Here is a 20,623-nt window from a genome sequence, read left to right as displayed (position 1 = left end):
AACATTTTTTTAAACATAGCAAATTATTATAATTTATAAGCGTAAACATAACTGACAACACAAAGTGCTTAAATAATGCTTAATGAAACTACATATTATTCCATAAACCAAAATTACTCCTATTCAATGTAAGAACATACACATTACAGATTAGTCTACCTATATTTATATCGCAAGCGAATCATCAATACGTCGAAACAAGTCCAACCCATCATCACAAAGCCCAGTGACGCAGCGGACTCCCATCGCAACTCGAAAATTAAATAAAAATTAATTACATAAACGCAAACTCGAACTGTCAATTACCCAATAATCTTTGTAATCGCGCCCAAATTAATAGTTACCTCTTGAAGTCATTCTCACGGGCGGATAGCCATTATTAATAACGTCTCTTCAGGGATTGACACGTCAATATGGTGGAATACAAACTTAAGTCTACACGGTGTTACGCGATTGTGAACTCTATTACGTTGCTATAGGGTTTATGGAACTGTACAGGTTATGTTTGTGCGATCCTTGATAGCATCGAGAGCTTTCCGTGAGACCGCGTCTCGTCATCTTGAGACAAAATGATTTTGACACGTCATAAGGTAATTATTTGCGTATCATTGGCTGGGGCTCCGTACTCATAGTGAGTGGACAACTTTTAAACTATGATGTTGTGATGGATATTGGTGGCTTTTTTGTTTGACATGTTGAGGTTGATGCCTTTATTTGATTTTGTACTTTAATGTGACAATCGTTTAGGAAGGGTTAGATTAATGCTGAAACATGCAATGCGGTTAAATAGTTTGCTCTATTTTAGTTATTATTACTTTTTACATATTATATGAATAACATATTATAAGATTAGGAAGTAAGGTTAATAGTTAATAGGTACTTTTATTTTTAACATACTCGATATAATGTAAGATGCTTTTATGATTACGACATCACGCACTATCTATCTACTGTTAGTACAAAAATAATAAATATTAGACCATATCGAAAATTATTTAATTACCTATTCGAGTTATTTCCAACAAGTATCTAGACTAGCAACAAAAAAACAGAATGATACGCTAATATTGCTCGTGCAGCTATTTATAAAAAATTTTCTTAAAAATACTTTTCCATAGAATAATTTATAGGAAAAATGGGAAATATTATGAAAATTTACTTATAACTACGTAAAGAGCTCGACTCCGCCCCTTCACGCCCATCGCCCCCACTTTGAATTTCCCGCTTTTTCATTTCAAATTCCGAACTGTCAAAATCTGAATTTTTCAACGTCGAAAAATTCCGCGCTTAAATTAACTGGAAGCTCGAATTTCAAATTCATTTGTTTTTTTTATTGAGGTTAGGTAGGTAGGTAGTCGTGTCTACAATTTTTTATGGGTTTGAATTTTAAATATTCTAGAATAAAAAATAATAAAGCAACTGACAATCATTTCACATCTGGACAAAGAATATTTGAAATGTTTTCGTCGTATTTTTTTTTAGCTTTATGTTGTATAAGTTTAAAAGGTTATTTGAGGTACTAAAGCAATAATGCGAGTAAAACAATAAAATACATATTCATAAGCAATAATACATTAATCGTGCGTACAATAGCATCGAATCACGGTCACAATGGGAGGTAATTAAACCACAATCCCAATACTCTAGGCGGATCTCGGATGGTGGTCGCAATAATAAAATATGAATGTAGATTAAGAAACGTATGCAGTTTATGTTAATGCCAAATGGTGAAGAGCCTCTGAGAGGCAATGTGTTAAAAATTGTAAAGGTAAAGTTCGCTCTAACGTCCATCACTTTTATCCTTTAACAGTGTAGGAGTACCAAAATAAAGTAGTTTTGGTTTTGGTATTTTTGTAGTTCATGCGGCAATTTATTTAATATTTTAATTTAATAACAGTGAGAGAAAAATATAATAATAAACTCACAACAAATTAATAATACCCATCATGGGAGATATTAAGTGTATCAAATATTTCTATCATTTTCATTTTTTTTTCAAAAAAAATGAATGAATGTTGCAAACTACACATCTTAGAATATATCAACCTGATAATCGGTATCTGTACATTCGTTAATCTTTTACATTAGAATGACTACGCACCACGGTGGCTTTCCCACACCGACCTCCATCGATTCGAACTGACGAAATTCGATCGATTAATATGATAAACATATCGATATTATCGATTATTGACAAATCGATACTAACAGACTGTACTACTGACAAATTATTCTATCCGAAACATAGTTATTTACATTTATCCAGAAGCTAGGGATAGGAAAGTAATTGAAAATACTTTATTACTTTAAAAATTATAATATATTTTGAAACCGTTATTATATTTGACCTTTTTCATTGTAATCTAAAGTATATCCATAACCTATGTAATCTTGGATTATAACCGAGGCTTTACACATTTAATTAGTAGATAGGTAGGTACCTACTGGGTTTTTATTACATTTATATAGAGATACTAGCGGTCCACCCCGGCTTCGCCCGTGGTATCTACGTGTTTAAACTATCCTATCTCTAAAGTTGGATCGAACTGCATATGGTGTGCGAATTTATTATAATCGGTTAAGTGGTTTAGGAGTCCATTGAGGACAAACATTGTGACACGAGATTTATATATACCTACTAGCGGTCCGCCCCGGCTTCGCCCGTGGTACCTACATGTTTAAACTATCCTATCTCTCAAGTTGGATCGAAGTGCACATGGTGTGCGAATTTTATTATAATCGGTTAAGTGGTTTAGGAGTCCATTGAGGACAAACATTGTGACACGAGATTTATATATATTAAGATTAAGATTAAGAATATATTATGTAAAAAAATAATTTTATTTAAGTCTAGAATTATATTGTTTCTACGCAGCATAATCCGTGCCACAAACAAGAGCACCATCAGTGGCAGCATCGCTCACTAACAAAATTCGATCTACTAAATCGATAATCTTATCGACTATTAACAAATCGATTTTATCGACAACGCTGACAAATTATCCTGTGCTGGTCCGTTCTCAAAGAGATCTGGTTAACGTAATAAAACAAAATAGATTTAAACACATTTAATTGCATTCATGTTAATGCTTGAGCAATTATTAATATCTTAATTTATGCGTTCATAAGTCCGTTTCAATTTACTTTGCAAATTGTCTTATTTATGTTCTACCAAGTTAGCAAGCTTTTAATGTAGCGTATAAATTGAGATTATATCTGGTTATATCGTTTGTTATCAGTTAGCTGGTTACATCTAGGCTCTATAAATAATAGTTTACTTACTGATGATATAGACAGGTTTCAATATCCAAGATAATTTTTTCAGAAAAAAATGAACTGGCGAAAATATATTATATAATTAGCTTGGGATCAAGCTATGTTTTTGATAGGAATAGAGTCAATGAAGTCTACGCTAAATTTGTACAACTCTAATTATTATGTGTATCCTGAAAAATAAGTGGTAGGTACCAGTGCAACCTTAAAGGTATTTTCTTCAAATCTTCGTATTCATTGTACATGAATTCTACTCCTTAAAATAAGCAATAAATTATTAATATGTACAATCCTAATAAAGACTACATCCGAGCCTAAGTCCCTATTTCAATACCATATTAAAACTTGAATCTACAATAAATACGAGATCCCTAATAAATTTTGTTCCCACCTCACCAAACCACAGTCCACGACCGGATAAACATTTTATTTATACAAATTATCAACGCAGCATAATAAACACGGACAAAGCAGCTGGACCGAAAGCGATGAAGTTTATAAGTTTATAGCTATGCTTCAATTATCGCTCATCCATATGGTATAGAATGCTAATAGAATCGATAGAATTTATGATTTATAGATCAGTTATGTAGACGTGGTAGTTGGTAGGATGTATTTAAGATGATGGATATTGAAAATGTTATGTTCTGTATGTATCTGTCGTAGGTATATAATGTACGTATGTATGTATCTGTTATAATATGTGTGTAATTATTGGATATTTTTAATTTCTGATGTGAAGACGTAGTTATAAGTTTAAGATATATCTGTGTGTTCGGCAGATGGGTGATTAGATTTGGTAACAACATTTGTTAATAGAAAATTATGCTTCTAGGCAGGTTTTACCTATGTTTGGTGCATACAAGCAGCATGGATTAGCCGTGATAATACTTATTTTTTAAAAATAACTATCGTTCTCCATCCCTATTTACCCTTTCATATTGTATTACATTCACATTAGAACCTTTTAAATTTTTTGTACCCAATTTTACAAGAAAACTTATTAAAAAATACCACGATATAAAGATAGTCTCTCACGAAGTATTAAAAACGCATCTGCGGTCAGTACTCAGCGAATGCAGTTTATCAAGATGGGTAAATGCTCGCAATTAGCCTATGTGAAATGTCGCATACACTTGCTAACGAGATCCCTGAGCTTAGCCGGCTACGGACACTATTAGCCACACTGTATTATAATATCTTTAGGGTTGGCGTTCATTGGAGGAGGAAAACTCAACTTTGTGAGGGCATTTTATTATTCTAATTAGATTGAATAGGCTTATTACATTACTCAAGAACCATATCAATTGTTATTGGGAAAATCCATTCAGATCGCTACAGCACAACATCTACTTCGCAAAGGCATTGCTAAATATCCGCTTTCGATCACCGTTAGGTACCGAAATTAAAAGTCTCATTCGATATTAACACCAAATATTCAATACTTAATGAAATATGACATAAATTATATTTTAAATGTAAATTTTAGCAATCTATTGCAGCCAAGAGAAATTAATAAAATATTTACATTTGCATACCTACTTACATCACATTTTCGCGCTGCATTGTCGTTTTTTTATTCCAGTGAGCGCGCGTACTAAAATATCGCATTCGACCCTCCACTGATTTATAGCCCTTTTATATAGCCCCTAAAGTTTTCTAATTGTGCCTGTGTTCGACGTCATCTTAACAAACTTTTGTATAATTAGCACGGTTTTACAACAATTTTATATGAGAATACTGTTTAATATCTAAATTATGTGATAATACATTGTATTATTGACTCATGCATACAATACTTGTTTCGCTCTTTATAAACCATTGAGCCCCGAACGGCCCGATCGGTCCACGACACAATAGATTTTCTATTGTGTCTGTGATTCCGGGGCCTGAGTTATAAATGTATGCATTATTGCTCTAAACAACGATATAAAATAACGTATTTGTGCGTTTAAAATAACAAAATAAGAAGAGATATAATGTTGCAAATGAAAACCTAGATCTATAAATAAATATTAATAACATTTATAATTACTAATGAAAATACCTGTAAACAAAACGTTACGACCCTAATAATAATAAATAGTAGGAAAATGAACGTTAACTGAATACAAGTATTAAATTAATCCTTTCATTTCCCCGTAAAATTCATAAAATACACATTATGCCTTTAACCATAGGCACGGTGGATATTTGCATCATATGCCTCCACAGCTGGTAGTATTTACTATTCGTAGCTCGAGGCACCAAAGACATAGCCATAATAACTGTACCTAACGGTTAATTTCACACCCCCAGGGTGAACTTAACATTCGAATTAAGCGTTCACCGTGTGAGAGAACAAATAATATAAAATTTAACACAAAACACGGAGATTACATTCTTGCGGTTGGCAATTTTGTAGCTGGCTACATTTCCCACCACGAGAGATTCGCAGAGTAATTGATAATAACAGAAAATGATCCGTGTCAGTAGCTGGCAGCTATGTGTTGAACAATTGCTGTATTGAGTGTTGCCAGTTTATTTTTTGTACGGAAAATATGGCATTGTTTCGACATGATGTATGGATAACACCGGTGGTCTCTCATCTGCATAAAGAACAAGCTTGAAACATTTACAGGATATATTTTATTAAATCGAATCCGAGTATAAAAGTACGTATGGTTATCGAAGCACGTAATAATTTTAACTTCATATGTTACATTGTTCGATAAAATCTATCGCATAGACCATCCCTGCAGATAGCTTAGAGCTTTTATAAATAAGAAGTTCTAAGTGCTTCAACAGTGTTTGCTAAATACATAACTTGTTATATTTATAGAAATTCATACAACGTTTACAGTATAGGTACCTAGTAAAGAATACGTGCTACTTTTTATAGCCACTTCATAATATTGTTATTTCCTTGTGAAATAACTTTATCGCTAAATTCATAACAGGCCTTTAACTGAATCCTTTACAATATATGAATAAATATTAAATCAAAACTTTATAGACTTCTATTGAGGAAAGATTGTATTAGAACGCATTACTATACGATAAAACCTTTATACCGCTTATATAACTTTATGTTTAGTACCTCTAAGTAATAAAGAGAGAAGAGTGTCTGATTTAAGCTTCATACAATTTAAGATTATCGTTTATGGTACCACCCGAGGTTTACAGTTTGTAATACAAGTGTTAATAGGATGACTAGAATCAAGCTTATCAGCAAAATCTGGTGCTAATTAGAGAAACTGTGTGCTCAGAGCAAAGCTGTATTGTGCTATACTTGTGTAGGAAGGTTAAAGATAAGTTTGATTTAACTCATATTCTACATTGTATCAAATTGAATGAGATTTTGTTCAAAAGGTCCATTTGTAGCTATAAACTAGTGGTTATAAATTTTTGATAAAGTTCAATCTACGGCTCTCCTAGATGTCCAATCTGTAAAGAAGCTTCGTGTTCGCTAAATCGCTTATACCAATTGCTGTATGAAAACTCTATATTTTTTTAACATCTGTAACATAGTCTGAAATTTATCCTTTCCAATCTCAAGTCTCACACACACTACTATCGCCAACTCTACATTGTAATAATGTACAATTGTACAATGTAGAGTCATGTACCTACCCAATACAAAAATGTAGAGATTATGATAGAGTGTGATTGATTTTACTATATGTAAATAAAGAGTGTAAAAAAACTTAAGCCATCATCGGTACCATACGCTACACTATCTGAAGACCCTTAATATTATTTATTATTGTATCACTGACCAACTATGTTTGGGTAAACAGAGCGGAATCTCAAGACTCTTCACTCGAGAGCGCACGCGTGGCGTCGACATCAAAGCAATGCCTGACTGTGCATAATGCACATTGTAATTTGTAACGAAGCCAATCATTTACTTGGACATGACTTCATTGAATACGTTGTTTGTTGAAGTTCTTGATAGCTATTAGAGCTTCTAGTTTCTTGAATTTGTAAAGTTAATTATATTGACTGTTGTATAGTTTTAAATACCCATGTGCTCGCACGAAAGCTCGTACGTTATATTGATTCAGTTTAAAATGAAGCATAAGAATGGTTATGGTTGAATTACTACAGATATTTCTTTACTTATTTTTGTTTCGTCAATTTAAGACTATAGCGTACAGGTTTTGATTTAAATATATATACCTACAGTTAATTCTGATAAGCTGTAAGTATGTATAATGTACCTACTTCTGAAAATGCATTAAAAATAAATGTATCGATGTAGTGTATCTATGAAATAGATATATACATTGTCTCACGTACACCAGTGGTGGGGATAGCTTATAGCTGTCATTAGTCAGTCGACGGCCGATGCCGGACTGGAATGGACGTGTGCCCGCACTATTGAGTGTAGTAGTGAGCCAGTGCAATTCTACATATATACGTACTGTAAGCACAGTACAATCATAATACAAATTACAATCCTCCAGTATTTGCATTGTACTTATTTGAGATTATAAGAAGTTTAAAATAACCATTTGAATTGCTAACGTGGTTCTTACCTCCAAAATAGCACCCTCCTTGTTAAAATATCCGTCACATTAAAATTATTACAGTGGTACAACAATGTTATGTTAATTATTTTTATTTAATAATGATATCAAGCCCTTCACATATTAAAATTCCTGGTATGCATGTCCCCGATGTCATTTATGCAAAATATTTTTATTTAGTGATGTTTGTGCGCACGCGACTCACCCTAAAAGGGGTTCTAGCCCTTAACCAAGGGTTGTTATCACTCTATAGTACAGAGCCCTCAATGGACTATTTACCCTTTAAGTGAATGGGATGACAATTTGTCGTAGTGAATGTAATGCGAATGGTTAAAACATAAGTTGAATGATAGTGACCAATTATTAAAAATATGAACTTATTTGAAAATATTTTGTTAGCTTTGTTGACTACAACATATTGCTATAGGTTTTACACTAAACTTTCTTTATCTATAGCAAAATTACATTTTATTAAGGTGAATTTTGTTTGTATGTATCCTAATTCCTACCTACTAGTATATATATTGTATTAGATAAATCTATAAATGAAAATTCAAGTGGAAAAAATAAAAATCATTTTTTTTTATTATTAAATAGCAATACGAATATATCTTGAATAATTGTTTTTTAAACTTTTATATCGCATTAAGTATATATTTTTTGGTTATTTTTCTATCTATATATTATACTTATCTATAAAATCGTCACGTCGTATTATTTAAAAAGTAATTGCTTACAATAGGGAATTATTACCCGGGTAAAACGCGTGGGGCGGCATTTTATAAGCAGGGATTGCGTCCAGGGTGCCACTGTGAAACGCGGTCGCTTTCCGAACACACGGGCTTAGCTCATCAAAGCAACAGTTTTGTGCCGAAATATCGACGAATAATTGCGTAAACAAGGATAATCAACGAGTAGGTGGAGCCGGCGGCGGCCGCACGCCCCTCTAAACTTTTTTCTCGTCGTCTGGGCGGCGCGGAGAGCACGCCTCGCGTCCCACGCGAACATCCATGCCCGGCCAAAGACGCTCTATAGACAACCCGACGGCAACGCGCCGACGGCGTAACGTAAACAAACATTTGATACACTCCAATCGACTGTGGTGAATTCGAACCGAACTCTCCGATGCGGCCGTGCCGGTGACCCTCCCCCAATTAGCAATCAATAACGTCCATTTCAGCGATACAAAATAATTTTTAATACTTTTTAATTGACGCCCGATAAACCATGAAATTCCCGCACGGACTTAACTATTCGTAAAATGTTTCCGAACCAGTTTACACTCGTTCTTTAGTGTATTAAAAATGTGTGGCTCTCGATTCTGTACAAGTTGAGCAAGTGAACGGCAAACGATGAGACAATACGAGGATGTAGTGTTGCCGACATGAATATAGCTAGAGTCGCCGGGGAAAACTGCAGAATGTCCTGGACATTCCCAGCGATAATAATCCTATTCGTCCCACTGTTGAACATGGCGAGGTGAGTTTTTATAACTATTCACGGATCGATGTGAATTTAAATCACAATACCTATTATTGTAATGAGACGTGTGCGCGCGTAATTCACATTCAAACAAGCACGGTATTATGGTTCGTAGAGCTCGGTAATTTGGTTTGCATTAGCATACTTCAACTAATCACTGAGATCGTAATGATACGAGTGTCAAACGATGGGGCGTCGCAGTGCATACGAGACAAAAACATCAGAACACTAATCATGCAAAACGTAAGTAGACAACGAGCGTTTAATGAATAATGCAAATGATAATGCATGTAAATTTAAGAGGTGACAATTATTAGTCGGGCCACCCAATAGGTAATGCTGCCGATGTTAATAGCCGTCGATATGCACGCGGCTGCATAATGAAGTATGAACAAGTTAACTGTGTGATTGATATTCCACCGATGGATGCCGCTGGCAGCCACACAAATTAGACTCAAGCCTGTCTATTAAAGTCGGCGACTGCTTAACATGCGCTAAATAATAAATATTGCAAATTGCAATACCTACAGATAGATTAAATGAACAAGCTTTGTATTTATATAATAAATCGCAATTAAATTTCCATATTTCGCATTAATCAATCAATTACCTAGTAAATAACTTGATGATTTATATTTTGCAAAACTTCGATTGATTCTCAAATGTGATACTTATTATTTTTTTTTGCAATATTGTGGCAACGGCTCAAAATTATTGAAAGAGTTTTCATAGAGTTTACACAAACTTTCTCAATTAATTACATTTTTTTTAAATTTTCATTATTGTTAATAAGCAAATACATTAAAAGATAACAACAATTTGATGTAGGTACTTATTCTTTTCCAAATGAACAAACAAATCATTTTACAAGATACAAAAAAAAAAAAAAATAAAAAAAAAAATCTTATGGCTTTGCCATATATAAGAAGACTCTACATAATTTAAAATCTATTTAAAACTAATGACTCAATAACGAATGTTAATTTGAAATTTAACGCAGTCAAAATTAAATAATAATTAATCACAAAATCGCTTCTAGTTTTATAAAATCCATGTTTAGTATTCAATTTAAAATGAAATTGATAATAATCTGCTCATTAATTGGCTTATTTGCTTAAAGATATAATATGTTAATGAGATAATAATATATTCATAACATTATTAATCCCCGTATCTATCAATTAATTTGACATAAAAACATTTATCTCCAAAAGTCCATCCATTTCCCGTAGACAGCTAAAAGTACAAACAGTAATTTCTTATCAGACTTTCAAAGAAACTAAACCTAGATTAATTGCACTTTATCAAGCTCCAAAAGCCTAACCAATATAACAAATAAATTCCCGAGATATTGATTATCTCGAGAAATATTTCTCCCTCGATCGATTTCAATACACTTAACTCCTTTGCGTTAAGAATCCCTTATCTTTAGTACTAATTGCCTATATTGGTACTTAAAGGTTACGCCAACAAATCACACTGTATACTTATCCATTGTAGATTATAACCCGTACAAATAGGTACTAAGCCATCGTACACATTGTTGGTACATGGAATTTCAATCAGAGCTTGCAAATTCTACTACGGAACGTCGTAAGTTATTGTGACTTTCATGCAAATAAAGCCTCTATGTTATTTTGAGCAAGGCAGGGATTTGGACACAGTAAAGGTGACTTAGGATTATCCTGCATTAGAGCCGTCGAGAAAAGTATGTGCAGAATCGTCGGTATGCAGAGAGAGGCAACGCAAGTAGCTGTAATTTGTATTGAAATAACCTTTCTGAATGAGTATCTCTACGTTTCATCAGTCCGACTCAGATTTATTGTTTTTTACTGGCGTTCGCTTAAAGCACGAAATTATTGTTTTTATCTCGTCCGCGTGGAATTTTCGATGCAATTATATTAAGCTGAGCTCGGATTTTTAATTGGATCACTGAGTTTAACGATGCTAAAAAAGCCGTTGGTTACATCCGATAATTCTACTTGAGCGACAAAGTACTGTGTCATATTGGTAAGAAGTAAATATAGGCAAAATGAATGCGTTTAAATGACACTTCTTTGTTTGCTTTTCAGTGATTAAGAAAAGGTTAAACAGAGATATAAATAATATTTGTTTGCGTTATGCACCTGCACTTGGAAATCATTCCAATAATAGGTGTGTAGAGTTTTTGCTGTCTTTAGGATATTTTTCTTATGTGGTTTTACTTCGACGTAATTACATTGTAATGATTTACTTCTGTAATGTGTGTTCAATTCAATAAAGACAAATAGAAACTAAGTATATAACAATATACATAATATTAAATAAAACATGTGAATAAACGGCAAAAGTTTTAATTAAATGACTCTATCAAAAACTACATTGCATCTTTTAGATATTATGCTTTTTTTACATCGTTTTTTTAAGATAAAGTTAAAAAGTGAAGATTCAGTTAAAAACATTTACATAAAACCTTAATAAGTTGAAGAAACCAAATCCATGTTACAATGTATGAAAATTTGAAACAAATGATTTTATTGGAACGCGTATATTATAACCTCATAATCCTACTAATATTATAAACGCGAAAGTTTGTGAGGATGGATGGATGAAATTTGGTATGTTAGCTGAAAACCCAGAACCTAGTATTCACAATACCTTTGAGTAAAGACTGCACTAGGAAACTACAAAAAGGCACATAGCATGCTATGTAGCTTTCCTTCACGTCGTGCGTCACACGATGTCACACGCAACATCCAAGCCGCGTATTAATAAATAGAAAGATGCAAAAAATGATAACGATTATAATGATTGCGTTTCATTAAGAACATTAAATGTATATAATTCGTTTTCCGAGCATCCCTTAATGATACGGCCGCATTCCCGGACCGTGGGAAGAGTTGAGATAACTTAAACAGTTATGCAAAGACGGAAAACACTGTTTATCTTTGTTACGATTATTTTTAGTGTTCCTCGCTCGGTGGAAATGTGTTTCCATTAGAAAGTGAAATAGACAACTGAAAAGTATAATATTCAAGTTATTGTATTGATATAATCGCATATAATGTATTGAAAAGGTTCTACTTTGATTCTTATTGTTTGATACTAGCTGTGCCGCGTGGTTTCACCCGCATTACTCCGCTCCTGTTGGTCTTAGCATGATGATATATAGCCAATATTACTCGTGGATAATGTAGTTTTCGAATGGTGAAAGAATTTTTAAAATCGGTCCAGTAGTTTATGAGCCTATTCATTACAATCAAACAAACAAAGTTTTTCTCTTTATAATATAAGTGTAGAAAATACGGAATAGAATTTCCAGCGCAATCTATATTTCTGCTTTCGTATCTAAAATTACTAGGTACACACTATAAAAACGATCTCAATATTTTATATTTATAGGTATAAATATAAATAAATGAGCATTTAAGCTATCTGTTATCTGTTCATAGTTCCACCCTAGATTCGCACCATTTTCAAAGATCATACTGAGTCATACATACATTCAACAGTTCTAAGAACCACAATTATAACTAATATACAGAACCACTATAATATCTTGACAAACTCAACCATTTACAACAGAACTGATAAGGAACGCTCTCATTCATGGAAGTAAAATAGAAAAGTACACAGTCCAAACAATATGAGTCAGTAACGAGTACAAACAATTGACACGCGTGTTAGAATTAAAATAAACGGTTGTTTGAATGAAAGGAATTAGATCTTGACCTCATATTATATTAACCTTAAAATAAGGAGCCAGATTTTTGTCTGAAAATGTAATTAGTAAAAAGCTCTTATTTCAAACTAGCTTTACGCTGCGACGTCGCCCACTTTGTCGAAAGTTAACAAATTATATACTAAAACCTTCTTTGAGAAATCACTCTATTAATTACCTAAATAAAAAAAACGTATCAAAATCCATAGTTTTAAAGACCTAAGCTTACATAGGGATAGTAATGAAAAAGCTCTGATTCCCAATGCTAAAAGCTTTGTGAACTAAAAATGAAAAATGACGAATTTTAACATAGAGCTAGATTTAATGTAGTTATACTTACTGCTTCAGCATTAACATGGAAAAATAGATATACCCGGTATCTACATAATACGTAACTTGCAAAGCATGCAAAAGCTCATTCTAGAGCATTTTTACATATTAATTATTTCATTGAGTTCTAAGTGTTACGTTTTTGACGTGTAACTTATAAAAGTACATTATCAATTCCCCAATAACATAAAGGAGCTTTTAAGTATTTATAACCACAATAAAGTTAAACCTATTTGAATCTAAATGGAGTAAAAATATTTAGATAAAATAATGAAAACAAGTCTTTTTCCTAAATACCAGTCACACATTGCAAGTAAATAAACATTAAAAAAATGTAACAAAAGCACGTCTCGCTCATATCAAAGTGACTATAAAGCTAAGTGTCGAATCACGTAGACACAAGACATCAGATCAACGTGAATTTGATGCGTGCTGTCTTGACCCGGAAAAGCGGTTAAAATTACTTTATTAATATTTTTATTGTGACACTTTTTGGCTTGTAAATTGTGCGTATATTTGGAGACGCAATAAGGACAAGTGAATGTTTCGAACAAGTATTTAAACCGAAAGCAATGAAAAATTATAAAACTTCAGTTAGTATTACGTATTATCCATACAAAATACATATAATCACCTCATAAAAAGATTTCTCCTCTATGTACAATAAAAACTATCTTTCAAAAAAGATATTCGGACCTAAAATTTTATGCTCCAACATTTATTATCTTATACAGGAAAATTATATTAAATTATATCGATATGTTCCAAACATTAAAATAATTTTCCCCAACACATTAATACCTCAACAAACGTTAAGTGTGGTAATTTAATATTAATATCCGTATTACCCGAAGTCAAAGCGGGTGGTCGCTCACGAGGCATCAACAGCAACTTTAATCAAACGAGATTCGAGAACAATCCATAACAGAACATTCCACGACCGAAACCCCGTACAATAATATTAATTAAAATCTTATACCGTCAAATACTTCACAAATATTTGTCGGAGAACGGGAGCCCTTACAAATTGTTTCATTTACAAACTATTCTCAACCCGTGCGATACCATCTGCTTGGAATAAATTAATTATAATGACGTTTATTTTTCGAACGGCTACCAATTAACGCGTAATATGTTATAATATAAAATGTACGATATTGACATTCGATGACTTTTAGATAATTATGTTAATTTTATTTATAGATGGCATAAAACTATGTTATACACCGTAACGTCTACATATTAATAAAATTAATCTTAATTAAATGTGTTCTGTGACTTATTGGTCTACAGGCTCGTGTAACTTTTTGTGATGACATTTACAGCTTACGAATTAATAACATAATGTAGCGGAAAAGCTATTTATAAACAGTAAATCAACGACTATTTTATATCTTAATTTATTAGTATATTTGGTATCCAACATATAAAACGACAGTGTATTCTTGCGCCTTATAAATAAGTACATTTTCAGTATTATTTCAAAAAATTACCCAAAATTACAGCTCAAGAGGCGAACTTCTGAAACTCAACTCTGCGCTCGCTTGCCGTTTCGTGCGCGGCCTGACCCGAGAGCAGAGGACGATCTGCCATGATGCGCCGGACACCGCGTCTGTCGCCTTCGAGGGTCTGCAGCTAGCTGTGAAGGAGTGCCAGCATCAGTTCCGCTGGCATAGGTGGAACTGTACAAGCCTGTTGACGAAAAGTTCCAACCCGCATGCTAGCGCGCTGATGAAACGAGGTGAGGTGCTTTTTGGTATTTTTCTTTAGTAAATAAAGCTTTTGAAAAGATTTCATTCGCAATTGATATACTTACTTAATGAAACTATAGGCGCGTTTGATTATTTGTTTTTATCTTTCGTTCCCATCAAAAGGGGATAGGGGCTAGTTTTCGTGAAATCATAATTCATTTTCAATTTGATATGAAACTTCAAAAATAGATAAAACCGTTATATCAGGATATTAAAATATATACTTGTGTATAGCTTACGAAGGAAATAATATGTAAGCATTCATTTTAAAAATTCATATTAACAACTAAAATTATATTTCATAAAATAAAGTAAATAAGTTTCACATACGTCCTAAACGTAATAAATAACTTAGAAAATATAGTAAAAGCGGTAGCCAATATGGAAAAGACGCAGTAAAATAGTAGACACAAATACGTCTCTTTGTTTAATTATTTATCATTACAAGACACGAAGTCTAAGTACTTACAGGGGCACTACTGTAAAACATACCCATATTTTGTTCATGTCAACCTCAAGACGCTACTTCATTATGCAGGATAATAAAATATGCAAAGCGATAGTAAAACACACGGATTTATTTATGAAAGCCTTGTCGCAAACGGTTGACAAGCAATTACTTGGCCCGCGTCATTCCGCGTAGGTGGCAATCGAGCCAGCTCGCATATGAGCTTTATAAACTGAACCAATTGCAAGCGGTTCGATCCGAATTTATGACGACGAAAAATTATCTACGCGTATTAATACAGTCGGGAATGCGGTCGCATTATGCCGTGTATTTACAGATTTCTTTATGTCTGTATCTCTGGGTGTGAAGGGCTTTGTGTTTTTTCCATCGTCGCACACGTTGACGTGGAAATTTACGAGCATGGAGGATGGGAGACAACAAATAATAAGACGGACCTTCGTTGCCAGGTGGGTTCGCTCCCGAGGCCGCGATTTCACGCTACGTGTGGGTCCGGCCAACGCCCCTCCCTCACCTCACCAATTAATATTTTAACTGAAATTGTCTGAACGGATTCCAGTGAGACTTGTTTAATATCCTACACGTCCTCTGGTAAAATATTTTGTAATCGTGAACCTGCATTTTTGTGGTATTCGATTTTGGTTAGGGTGTGCTAAAGGGTGTGCTCATTTTAGAAAAACTGACGTTGCCTACAAAACAAAAACAAATGATTTAAAATAATCTTTGAAATGAAATCGAAAATGGACATGCATAGTGAAATTTTTGACGGTAATTTTGACAGCACTACATGATTGCGATACAACTTGACAGGTTTAATAGATTATCTGTAAATACGTAAATCTGGCCATTGTGTGCGAGACACAGATCTCTATTAGTATTGCTAACGCGCCGGAACGACACCTTCCGGCCCTTCAACAACACGATTCTGTTTAAATTGAAAAATAGTGAAAAAATAGCGTAACTAAATACTTAAACATCTTTCTTAACTTGCCCATTGTTGGGGTCCCGAATTGAAACGTTGACGGGTGAAAAAAAGAGAACAAATCTAAGAGATGCTTTTAAATAAGATAATAGCGATCGATGATCGACGAAGAAAGATAGTAATGATTCCGGACCGTTGGATTTTTTCATCGACGTATCTGCATCGATGAAAGAGCGCTCGAACGTCCCATTTTGTATGTGTTACGGAATTCGTCACGCTTCCCTGAGATCCTCCACACGTTGTTAGCGCTCTTGTGTACGTGACGCTTATGTAAAGGGACAATGAGGACAATTTAATGACTTTTGTGAAGCTAATGAGACGATTGTTGGAATCGACCTCGCCTAATAGCCAATGATGGGGAGATTAGCGCAAGATGTGAGATGACGCGTCAGATGTCGGCACAATGGGCATATAGCAGGGTGGCGAGACGACGTGTCGATACAATCGAGTGCACGTGACCAGCATCCACGCCGCGAACGTCATAAAAAAGTGACATTTATTGGCATTTTATATCAACAACGTGTCAGGTGACAGACAATGCGCGGTTATGATGCTGCAAAAACGAGCATGTCTTATCTGACGGCATATCGTGGGAATTCTCTTGAGCGATGTGACGTCTTAATTTCATATCATCGCAGAACATGGCTCGCGGAATTAGAACGCATGTCAATATTTAATGCAAGGGGCGGGAGGGGTGTCATTGTAATGGCCTAAAATAACATTTTAAGACCAAAGGACGTGTCGAAATGTCTCAATGTGGCCGACATCTAATGGCCACGATAACATCTCCTTGGCGCGTTACCGAATCGTGCTCCTTCGGATGCCTCTCAACTGTGAGAAAAAACACAAAAGGGCCCATAAAAATATGAAATTGTCCAGAGTACTGCGTTCCCGGCTCGGACGTGACATTGAGTGGTTTTTTGTGAGTTTCCATTGTTCAGTGGGATTGCACGAGCTTAAGTACTTAATTAGGTAAAGGTAATGATGTTGCAAAATTATATGGAGGTAATAGAAATGGTACTTCACGCTTGTTGTGTGAATTGTTTGGTTTCCAATAGAAGTAAATTTTGAGTGACTGTTACGTGTTGTACGTGTCTGGTTTCCTGTAAAAATGAAATGAAATTAAGAATATAATTTAATATAATGTTCTAGTATTAAAAAAAAATATAATAACATATAAAAACATCTATAAATTAAAATACTTACACACCAATTAGGCGGATTCTATAGGTTTTATAACATCAACCTTTTGATTCAAACATACCTTTACAAAAGTAGGTACTTAAAACTCTATAATTCATCCCAAAAATTCAAACACGATTCCTTTGCATATAGCTAAATGATGGGCAAAGTTCTGGATAACCTTCAGCCGAGCATCGAACCCGGGGCGCGAGGACTCATTGTTCGGTTTTGGTAATTAGCAATTCGTAACGCACAATCTAAACCATTTCCACACGCCTTAATTGGCACAAAATTCTGGGCCTGACGCTTTCGTAAAAAGTTAATTAAATGTGGATAAATATTTATGTATGACGCGACTATTAAAATTGTGATATTTTCGGATTTATGTTGCGGGCGAAGCGAATTGCGAGCGTTTTAATTAATGGTTTATTGGAAGATTGTTAATTTGTCGGTTAGTAATTAGAGTCAAATTATGGTATAGAATAAACACTAGCAATGTAAAAATTAGTAACTGAAATGTCTTTCTAGACTATTTACGCATTACCTACGTAGATACAGGTGCATGCTATACATGTTATGTTTATTTTCGAGGTGTGATACATTCATACATGTCTTGACTAAATTAACAGTTATTTTAAGATTAAATTATTAGAAAATAATATAATAAACTAACAATCTTACTTACAAGTATTGACAATTTAGTTACGCAGTATTTAATTGGTATACTTAAAAAAAATATTATTTTGATTTAAATTACAATACATATTAAATCATTTCATTCTTGTCCATTTGTTAGTCGGAAATACAGATCAAAGAATTCGAAGCTTTTGAGAGTTTTAAGCTTATTGTTAGATTAAAACAACTTATAAAAATTGTCTTCGATTTCACGGTTTTAACGAAAGTTTTAACTTTATACTTACTTACCGTAAAATACCTATTTTAAAATTTCATAAATACAGTGAATAAAATTATATAATAAAATATTTTATCATGTTTTGTAAAACGATAGTTACCTAAAAATGATATTAATAAACAATAAATATACAACCACACGAAATACATCAAATAATAAATCTATAAAAATGAACAAAGGTAGGTTATATAAAAATATTGATTTCATTATTGAAAGCCAATCAGTCCCAGGTGTGTTTACGACAAAAGTCGTAAAGCTCAAGCCTTTAAGTTACTCTTTCACCTTAGATTCGTTACGAACTTCAATAATAAAAAGACAATATAAAATTACACACCTGTGATCTCTTCATTGCAATTGCAATTCCTACATGAATATAAATATACTGAAAACAGTGCTTCCCATGAAGTATGTTAATAAGAAGCCCACCGACTTGAGAACGGGATCAACACTCGACTTAATAATTAATTAATTATTCAACAAGCTGGTAACGTCCACATTTACATAGTCAGATGCGTAAAGCCAAAAAAAACCGAATCACAATGGCAATTGCTGTTAAACAGATCACAAACCTTACCATACCCTTATTTAATTAGGTATACTCGACAAAAAAGTCGTTAATTCATTCAGTATACTGAGAAAATTTACAGTTTATACACACGGACGCGAGAAGCGTTGAAAAAACGTTAAATCGAAATCACGGTACTCGTAAATCACATCGAGTGACCACGCTGCGCACACGCTTCAAAAACTTTGTAGCACAATATGGAAAAAGCAGACCACCTCAAGCGGGTCTTGGAAAAACCTTGCATTATGCGCATCCGATTACATAAGGGTCTGTTAAGGTCCATCTTCTAGTGGTACGAGCGAAGAGCTTTTCAGCGTTGGCAAAAGATGAAGGATAGAAAAACTGAAATGTTATAGTTGAAATTTAAAGTTTCAATTAAATTCACGAGAAAGCTTTTGCAGATAATTTTATCAAAATGTGCTACTAATAAATCACATACCTTAAAAAAATTACATTTCGTTTTCATTGGGCAATAATTATTTAGATTGTAATTTATTAGCGTTAATACACATAATATCAATAAGGCAGTACTTTCTGAAGTCCAAAAGTTACCGTCGCTCACGCTTACGCGTATTCTCAAGAAAATTGTTCTCTCTTCGCTCCGCTCCACTGGCTTACTACCCTTATCAGTACTTTAAAACGAATTGGAGTTAAAATAAAACGTACGATATGATAATTGAAATTTGTATTTACTTAGGCGCGCTGTGATTTTTTTGCGCTCCGGCGCCGTTTCCATAAACGGCACGAATGGAGATTTGCCAATTTTATTTTATCCGCGGTTCTGGGAAGCGCGACGTGATCGTTTATCTACTCAAAGTGATATTGTTTATCATAATTTAAGTACCGTACCTATTAAATAAAGATGGATGGATAAAGCAAGTATAAAAATAACATGTCACTTAGTTATGGCTCAGAAAAAAAAAGCTCCTCAAATTACCAATTCCTTAATTTCCTGTAAAAGAAATTATGCCACCTTCTCTTTTTTATCAAATAATCTCCCTGTTCTCGTTTAATAGGATATTAAAGAATTTTCAACAGGTGACATGATGTTGTAAAAACGTAAATACGTTGGTACTTTTAAAATTATTAGATGTAGAGAAGATAAGTTACTCAGATAAGATTAGCTTGATATTTATTTATGTCCACTCTCCAAATCCTGAGACATATTTTTTCGTGAGCCTTACCAAAAATAATTAAATGTCATGCATTATTGAAAGGTGGATAAAAAGCAAAGATACAAGTGTAAGGGAAGAATTTAAAATCTGTCACCCGCTCGCGATTCGCGGTATTTGGTTTAAAAAGCTCAGCGTATAAGTAGAATGCATTGGAATCGATCAAGAATCCAGATTGCGAGATAAACATATCTAACGTCTACAGGAATTAAATACACTACTCTTTATTCTTATGTAGTTGATTAATTTGAACAAATGTGAAACTAAAAACATTTGAAAGTGCTTCACAATCTCTT

General features: G+C 33.6%; 1 protein-coding gene across 1 annotated transcript in view; it reads left to right on the top strand.

Moving 5' to 3' along the window:
* The first annotated feature begins 8,650 nt into the window (after window positions 1-8,650).
* Window positions 8,651-20,623, top strand: part of Wnt10 (Wnt oncogene analog 10) — a 31,118-nt gene continuing 19,145 nt past the window's right edge. The window contains exons 1-2 of the mRNA XM_089708412.1: window positions 8,651-9,263; window positions 14,802-15,037. Of these exons, the coding sequence (XP_089564538.1) occupies window positions 9,169-9,263; window positions 14,802-15,037 (331 nt within the window). The 5' untranslated portion in view covers window positions 8,651-9,168. The remainder of the gene's footprint in view (window positions 9,264-14,801; window positions 15,038-20,623) is intronic.

The sequence above is a fragment of the Colias philodice genome, chromosome 2 (genome assembly GCF_061535455.1).
Source record: "Colias philodice isolate Cphi_HAF_F1 chromosome 2, ilColPhil1 Martin Lab GWU primary, whole genome shotgun sequence".
NCBI lineage: Eukaryota > Metazoa > Arthropoda > Insecta > Lepidoptera > Pieridae > Colias > Colias philodice.
Note: the sequence above shows the minus strand (reverse complement) of the source record. Positions and strands in the feature narration are given on the sequence as shown.